This window comes from Penaeus japonicus, unplaced genomic scaffold (genome assembly GCF_977035675.1).
Source record: "Penaeus japonicus unplaced genomic scaffold, GWHDUDI00000001_assembly GWHDUDI00000003, whole genome shotgun sequence".
Taxonomy (NCBI): Eukaryota; Metazoa; Arthropoda; class Malacostraca; order Decapoda; family Penaeidae; genus Penaeus; species Penaeus japonicus.
This window is the reverse complement of record NW_028234405.1, coordinates 27195835-27205141: the sequence shown is the minus strand read 5'-3', so window position 1 is coordinate 27205141 and position 9307 is coordinate 27195835. Positions and strand designations below refer to the sequence as shown.

Sequence of the window (9307 nt, the reverse complement as noted above, 5' to 3'; positions counted from 1 at the left end):
AAAGACTGTCAGGTGGCAAGTCTTACAAGATGGTAAAACAAATATAGCTCTAGTATTATAACAAGTGAATAAAAGAGATTGCAAAAAGTCTTGTGATACAATAGATGAACTTCCCTTGCTCTAAAATAAGACCTGTCTTGGGTGCCACAAATGTGGCACTTGTGCCTGTCATTATTGTCCCCATCCACAATGGGTTATATACCATTTGCACTTTGTGTGTAATTTACTTTTGAGATGTTTTTTTTTCTGTAAATCCCCTCAAAATTTTATTAATAAAAAATGACAACAACAACAAAAATGGAAACCTTAGATGTTTCAAACTAAATAAGAACTTGTAATTATTCAAAAGAGAAAAAGGTTATTGTGGTCTCAATTTCCAATGGTTGCTACATTGTATGTACCTGAATGAGGTAAAAGTAACTGGTAAACACTTTTCTTCATGCACTTTTTCATCTGGAATTTATCACCAACATTCTCCCAGATTTTTCTTTTTAGAAATACAGATTGAAATTTGCTATAGAGCACTCTTATTCCCTTTCCAGTCCTTGTGTGAATTGGTTGGTGAGATCAGCAACATGGTAATTAGCGATGAGGTTGGAGGATGGGTGTGGGGAGCAGTGGAGGAGTGGAGGGAATGTAGCAGTGCAGCAAGAGAAGGCAGGCTGCAGGAGGCAACTTTCTACTGTGGTCGATCTTTCACCCAGGCTGATGCTGCTTTTTTCCACCCATCCTTACTAGCCCTTCTGTACTTCCCAGATAATCAAAAGTAAGTGTTCTAAGCAATTATTTTGCCCCATTTTAACTTTGTGTTTCCCAACACATTTCTTAGTGAGAATGAACCAGAATTAGAAAGTATGACCTAGTAATGTTCTCAAAATAACTTAAAATTTAAGTTCAAAAGTTCCATACTGGCCTCAATTAGTTTCTTCTTCTTCTTTTACTTACAACTTATCAACAAAAATTCCGATTTCTTGCTTCTTTGTAAAAGGATATTTCTTTTGGTAATGCTTTTAATGTTTGTTTATTTAATGTACACAATAGTCCTTACAGTATGGAGATTTTCCTAATAATTGTTTAACAGACACACTCATGTTTTAACTGAAAATATGCAAAGTACCTTTTAAATTCCTCTAGAAACATTCAAATGCATTACTTAATGACTTGCTGCACTCATCTTCAGATATGCCATCTATGTTCCACTGTTTCTGCCTGTGAGCATCCCTGTCATCTTGTCCTTCAAAATGCTCCTTGGGCTGTACAAAGGGTCTATGGCTTTGAAAGTAAAAGAAGAATAGAATGGAAATTCCTTTGCAATGAAAGAGTAATATTTTTTTTAGGTTACAAGTTTACAAAAAGTAATGCTGTTGAGTAGATGTTCAGCACATGATTGTACTAACTTTATCTTGATTATATATTTTTTGTTTGTCATATCCAGTACATTTGGTAATGCAATAGAAAAAAAGAGTGTAAGTATTTTTTGGTAAAATAGTAGTCAATGAGACGTAAAGATTTTACTTATCCTGTGTAAAGTTATATTTCAGTATAATCTGTAACTAATTACTATCTTGATGTTCAATATTTGATATCTATGTATATAAGGGAAGAATTCATATTTCTTAAACCATTGGAAGTTAACAGTTAGGGTAATTTTTTATGATAGCATAGCTGAAATACAATTAAATTTTCCATATTGTATTCATGAAATAATGTTAGTAACAGCTTTGACCATTTGATGTTAGATACAGTGTAATATATGTCACAAGCCATTTCAATCCAACTCAAGCACATTACTTCAGATGTGGCAATTTAACACATTGAAATATTAAAATTTCCATATCTTACCAGCTGTGAAAGTTAGATAACTTTTCTGTACACTGAGTTTTGTGATGTTGGCAAATGGGTTTATCAGTACTGTTTGTTTTTTAGGAATGGGTGGTTCCAGAATGTATTTCTAGTCTGTTATATGAAACAAATGTGAGATATAGCTGCAGTGCATGCTTTTTACATCTTCATATCTCCATAGAAGCAACCAGCATTTTCAATGCTGTGTAGACCTAGTAGATAGTAGGTAAGCTGCATCATGGATGGTCACTGCAGCCCAGTACCTCACAGGGTGTCTGAATGACTGTCAGCGAGACAATATTGTTGAGGAACTCAAAAATAGTGTGGAAGTAATTGAAACCAGTGCAGCATACTGTCAGAGAAATATTTTCTGGAAATATCCATTTTCCATTCAAAGATGGAAGTAGTCTCTGAAACACTTCAACTTACTATATATATGAAGTTGTGAATTTTGTCAATAATGTATTATCAGAAGTGAAAAAGTAAAATAGTAGTTTATGAACCAAAACACAAAAGTTACTTTTTTTTTATTCAAAAGTATATTCTTGACTGCTGCATACGTAACTAAGGTTGAAGAAGGGCTAATCTCTTTCAGATTCTTCTTCTTTTCTCTCAGAATTATAAAACTGGGAATGCAGGTTTATACAAGCAGAATTTAGAGTGAAATTGTAAATGTAGCAGTATTTACTCCATGTAATTTTTATCTTTACATTCAGACCTATGTAGTGTGTGTATGTGTTGGCATATACGTGTCTGCTTATATGTGCATACACTGTACTTGGAGTGATATATTAGTAAATTTGACAACTATGGACTTAAGTTTGTCTGTGTGTATATTTATGTATACATTTTCATATAGAAAGAATAATATAAGTATGGAGATAATCCTATAGTTTTTGTTTCATTTCATAAAAAAAAAAATTTTTTTACTACTATGAATCTCTTCTCTCTCTCTCTCCTTCCTCTCTCCTCTCTCCTCTCCTCTCTCCTCTCCTCTCTCTCTTCTCTATCTCTATCTCTATCTTCTCTCTCTATCTTCTCTCTTCTCTTTCTTCTCTCCTCTCTCTCTCTTCTCTCCTCTCTCTCTCCTCTCTCCTCACTTCTCTCCTCTCTCCTCTCTCTCTTCTCTCTTTCTTCTCTCTCTCGCTCTCTCTCTCTCTCTCTCTCTCTCTCTCTCTCTCTCTCTCTCTCTCTCTCTCTCTCTCTCTCTCTCTCTCTCTCTCTCTCTCTCTCTCTCTCTCTCTCTCTCTCTCTCTCTCTCTTTCTCTCCCCCTCTCCCCTTCTCCCTCTCTCTCTCCCTCCCTCCCTTCCTCCCTCCATCCCTCCCTCCATCCCTCCCTCCCTCCCTCCCTCCCTCCCTCCCTCCCTCTATCTATCTCTCTCTCTCCCTCAGACCCTCATGGAGCAGCTGGGATTTGTGTCCTATTTCCTGACATTTCCTATAGAGAAAATGTGCGAATTTCAGACTGGGCAAGCACAACTGATGCTGAATCATTAGCCCTACACCAGGCCGTACATAACGGCAGTGAACAGAGGCACCACCTGGCTGCCTTTTCTGACAGCCAGAGTGCACTCTATAGGCTCACTGCATTTAGCCCAGAAAACATAGCATCTAAAAATATCCTGCATCAAATTTCCATACTATACCTAATAAGGACCCCATAAACCTTATATACATGTAAATGCTTAGTCACTCTTCTGTCATAAGGAGGAAATAAAATTATTGATCGTTGAAAGATCTCTTCATATATTGTGCATAACTAAAACATGACTCCTCCCAAGTATAAGTGATAATTTAGTCATTAAATCAACCTCGGCATCTACCGCCATGATCACGGTCGTTGGGTAGGAGTGTGTATATATATCAGGGATTCATTAAAGGCGACAGATGTCAGCACAGATATTGACAAAATCGAAGGTGTTGAGGATATATGGATAGCAGTTCAATGTAGGAAACTGCCTTCTGTCATTGTTGGTTACATTATCGACATCCTCATGCCCAGTTATATCTCGGAATGCTTTAAGAATATATGCTTACGCAGTAAATCCATTTTTTTATCCTGGGCGATTTAAATGATAATTTGTTGGTATCAGACAATAGAATTATCAAATTAATTAAGAATGTCAAATTAACTCAGGTAATATACAGACCAATTAAAATAACTTCCGCTTCTGCTCGACAAATTGATATCATGGTTACTAATAAGCCTGAAATTATAACTGATCTTGAAGTAGTTCCCAGCCCGGTGGCAGATCATGAACATTAAGCTGCTACTGATAAAACCGAAAAGGCAACCAGTGCTTCAAACGTTTCGGTGCCTTAAAAACTACAGTCAAAATGAGTTTATTATGAAAAGAAGCTTCCACTGGTATTTACACATTAAACATGTTCATGTACAAGTAAAGATTTTAGCTGATACTTTCTTGAAATGGTTGGACACTTCTGCTGCTACTGTAACGAGGGAAATAACGCGGCCTTCAGCACCTTGGCTGTCAAATGATATTAGGACTGCAATGGAAGCTAGGGACCAACGTAGAAAACGTATTAAGACCAATGGTTCAATTCATTTGTGGGAGCTACAATTTGATTATTACTTGAAAAATAATAAAACATTTATACTTTAAAGGTATGCGGCCAATGTTTACATTGAAGTAATCGTTTGGCGACGACAAGACCCATCTCCATCTTCACTCTCTCTCTCTCTCTCTCTCTCTCTCTCTCTCTCTCTCTCTCTCTCTCTCTCTCTCTCTCTCTCTCTCTCTCTTCTCTCTCTTTCTCTCTCTCTCTTCTCTCTCTCTCTCTCTCTCTCTCTCTCTCTCTCTCTCTCTCTCTCTCTCTCTCTCTCTTTCTTTCTTTCTTTATCTCACCGAGCAAACGTGCTTTTTGGTGTTCTCTCGTGACCTATTGACCTAATCTTTGGTGTTTTATATAGTGAGCCAGTGAGCGACCTTTTGTTTACACAACTGCTATGGTGATTGCCATTGCTATAGTGCTTAAGTAATACATAGTGATTGCAGTTCGCACCCGATTTAATAACCGCTTTTGCACGCGACCTGTTTTGGATTCTGGGTGTGACCAGTAAGGTCAGTCCAGGACAGAGGTATAGAAAATCTAAGTAAAACAACACCATACTTTGAATGTTGACCTGGTTTCTCTTTATCGTACCACTAGACATGAATACCGAACCACTGACATGCGATTGGGCAAACACATCTAACAGTGAAGATATCTCCACTATGGGTCGTGGCAAAGACGACTTCATTACATTCTGGAAAAAATAAAGAAACCCGTAAAGGACACTGGAACAGTACGCCATGAAATGACATACCCCCACAAGATGAAACTGACGACGACTTCATACTTGCGCAAAGTAGGAAGAAGCACATGAAGTAAACGAACGTTGAAGACGAACAATGACGAACGGCAAAAGTCCTAGCAATTTGCAACTCTTACGCCAAGCAAAAAGTGAGAGCGGAGTACAATCTATAATGGTAGAAAGACATGGAGATATAATTGAAGATCTGAACACGGAACTGCGGAATAAGACTCCATTAACCAGTGGCACCCAAGGTCAAATATCCAAGGATCTTTTTTTGGGCTTCGTGTTCATTAGAACGTGGGCATAAAAGATGCCCATCGGCATGTGGCGAGACCCTGAAAAGAAGAGTCGGTGTTGGCTGAATGGACAGGACCCGAGCCTCCTCCAGAAAAGCTCTGGGTCCCCGGGGCTTGACCGTCCACCGTAGATGGATTACTACAACCTGCCTGCACGTCGTTGCTACAAATAACAACGATGGGGAAACGCGGCTGAAAAGAGCAGATCTGGTCCAGCATTTGTTCTGGGAAACACTTTACGGAAGAATGCAATGATAAGGTGAAATGCACATGAACAATGTATAAACTACTACAAATAGAAGTACGTACATTCATCGAGACAGTTCGAAAAAGCCATCTGTTGAACACAAAGCACTGTAACAACCAAATACATGGGGCTTACGTACACATAACGATGCAGTGCACCAGGCTGTCACGTTATGTACGGTATCGGTAATGCATGCTGCCAGGTGCATCAAAACGGCGCGTGGGAAACACCCAATTTTACCATCGTGGTAGACTGGCTACCGTCAGTCAAAGCCACGGTACCGGAGGCGGAGGTACGCCAGCGGTTCAGAGAGATCCTAATTAAACATCTTTCCTTTTTTCATTTGTATACCGACGGATCCAAGACAGACGAGTGTGTGGGTGCGGGTGTATGGTCGACTGAATGTCAGCTGAGATTTCGATTGCCGAATCATACATCGATTTTTCTTGCTGAACTTTTTGCAATAGACAAAGCTTTAGATTTCGCCCTATCGACGACCCACGATAGAATAGTCATTTTTTCAGACTCATTAAGTTCACTTAAAGCTATTAAATCCTTAGAAACTACCAAAAATGAATTACAGGGTAATATCATTCGTAAATTACATAGTGCCAATAAATCAATCAAGCTGATATGGGTACCTGGACACTCGGGTATCCATGGCAATGAACAGGCTGACAAATTAGCCGGGTCGACTGGTGATCTGGAGCCTGGCATTGTCCGCACAGATCTCAGGTGTTTTGTCTCTTTTATAAAAGCAAAAATCCATCTCCTGTGGCAAAGTGAGTGGACCGACCTCACAATAAACAACAAAAACAAAGAAGAAATAAAAATGTGGGACACAGCCCACAGAAAAAAAAACAGAAGGGAGGAGGTGGTGTTGGCCCGAATAAGGGTCAATGCTACACGACTGACACACCTCACTCCCTATATAGAGGAAAATTTCCCTCCACAATGTGACCATTGCAACAACCACATAACAATAACGCACATTCTAATATCCTGCAATAAATATAATCACCAAAGACAAGCCATAAAAAATTACCTACAAATAAAAAATATAGAATACAACATCAAAAAATTTATTGTCAAACAATTAAAAAATAATTAAAAAAGTAATCACTTTGCTAAAGGAGACAAAACTTTATGAACTTCTATATAAGATAAAATGGAACCATTGGCTTAATGACCTTGGCATGTGCCGCTGGTTGATAGCCAATAAATCCAACAAAGAAAGAAAGAAAGGATCATCAATATGGGTACCTGGACACTCGGGTATCCATGGCAATGAACAGGCTGACAAATTAGCCGGGTCGACTGGAGCCTGGCATTGTCCGCACAGATCTCAGGTGTTTTGTCTCTTTTATAAAAGCAAAAATCCATCTCCTGTGGCAAAGTGAGTGGACCGACCTCACAGTAAACAACAAAAATAAAACAGAAATAAAAATGTGGGACACAGCCCACAGAAAAAATAGAAGAAAGGAGGTGGTGGTAGCCCGACTCAGGGTCAATGCCACACGATACACCCACCTGACTCCTTATATAGAAAAAAGCTTCCCTCCAGAGCGTGGCTATTCCAATAGCATTATCTCAATACCACACATCCTGACAGCATGCCACCAGTACAAAGATCCAAGACAAAAAATTAGAAATTATCCACAAATTAAAAATATAGAATTCAATATTAAAAATTTACTATCTTACAATGAAAGAATAATTAGTAAAGTAATCACTTTTCTAAAGGAGACAAAACTTTATGACCTTCTCTAGATTGATAAGATAAAATGGAATCATTGGCTTAATGACCTTGGCATGTGCCGCTGGTTGATAGCCAATAAATCCAACAAAGAAAGAAAGAAAAGGATCATCAGCAGATGGCCTCTTGCAGGTGAGCCCCGAGCTCGGCAACAGCACTGCTCACAACCTCTGCCCATTTGGCACTTGTTGTCTTTCTTTTATTTATTGGAATTTTAATGTTTTAAAAGGGTTACGACCATAGTTAAATTCATGGCCAGGTCAAGGAATACTTTTGGGTATGGGAGGAGGAGAGACCTTTTGTTTTGTTCTGAATAAACAATAAAAACTAATGATCGGAACTTTCTTTTATATCTTTCGAGACCCAATCTGTAATAGACAACCTGTAATTTTTGCTTGACTCTAGCCACGCCTGCTCGGCAATGTCCTGTGTAGGAACTCTTTCTTTCCACATACAGACTGACATACACTCATACACATAAATAACATACATTTTACACGTCTTCGACTGTCTCGCATATACACGGGTGCTGACCCCTTATCAGCTGGTGGCAGCCTACCTCTACACAGGACAGGATTCACGTTACCATAGATTCAATCGGGAATTTACTTTGGGGCAAGGGAATATCTCGGGGAATCACAACAAGCTAAGTCGTTCCCTTTGATATCAAAATGGCTCGGAATCCAGTTGATTCTCTGAGCAATGGTGAGAATCGTGGTTAGAAGATAAACGTTATCATGGGGCATGCTTTGTTGTAGGCTGTCAATGGCGGCCCTAGACTTTGTATGTATGACAACATGCCCGTCTATCTGGGCTGCATGGGCTAGGGCTTCTATAATAGCGACTGCCTCTGCCTGGAGCAAGGAGGCATTGTCAGATACCTGCATAGCTCTTATTATACCCATTGCTGCAAAACCGACGCCTGCAGTGCGGATGATGAAATTGGTTTTACTACTTGGCAGAGTGATTACTGCGATATTCCTCTCCGCCTCATCCCTTAACAGAGGCGGTGAGTACTGTGTCTTTCTCCTTGACAGGCTCATGACAGAAAACTCTATCAAGGACCCACGGCGGGGCTGTGACAGTCAGGGTGGGGGAGGTCCATGCCTTTAACCAGTAGTGTCTCCTTGAGCTCAAAGCGTATCAGTACCTTGGCTGTGTGATACAGCCAGGTGTTGTTAGCAAATAATTCGTGGTTGTGTGCAAGCCGACGTTGCACTTTCTGTCTTAGCTGCGAGCACAGCGGGGACTGTAAAAGTTTGTCAAAGAACTGGGCCGCCATCTGATTGATCCAGGTGTCCAGGGGGAAAAGATTGGCCTCCAAGAGGAGGTTGGTGACCTTAGTCCACCCAGGGGCACCCAGAATTATCCTGGCGGCCTCATTTTGCATGATGTCAAGCTTTTTCCTGAGTCCAGGCTTGACTGTAATCAGGGCAACGGAGGCGTAGTCCACGATGGGACGGACAGCGTGCACATAGAAGGATCTTAGTACACGTTGCCCAGCCTCTAGGCGCTACCCTGACAGAGCTCTCATGACTGAGAGTCTTGCCTTGGTCCGGTCTAGGAGATATTTAATCTCAGAGCGGAAGGTGAGATTCTCGTCAACCCATACCCCCAAGTATTGGAAGACATGAACCCAATCTAGTTCTAACCCTTGGACTTGCAGTCTTTGGTCGTGGACATCATGTTTCAGCGCCATTGCCTTCAATTTGGCTGCTGAGATCTTAAGCCTGACTCTGCGGTATTCCTCAGACATTAGGCCCTTAGGACATTAGGCTTTTTTAGTTAGATTCTCATTTTGTCTCCCAACAGAGATAATTGCAAGATCATCAGCATATGAAATGAT

At 40.1% G+C, this 9307-nt stretch overlaps 1 protein-coding gene across 1 annotated transcript in view; it reads left to right on the top strand.

Moving 5' to 3' along the window:
• The window catches only part of PIG-S (phosphatidylinositol glycan anchor biosynthesis class S), a 49632-nt gene extending 46905 nt beyond the window's left edge, over positions 1-2727 (top strand). The window contains exons 10-11 of the mRNA XM_086534535.1: positions 543-766; positions 1181-2727. Of these exons, the coding sequence (XP_086390661.1) occupies positions 543-766; positions 1181-1295 (339 nt within the window). The 3' untranslated portion in view covers positions 1296-2727. The remainder of the gene's footprint in view (positions 1-542; positions 767-1180) is intronic.
• The last annotated feature ends 6580 nt before the right edge of the window (positions 2728-9307 follow it).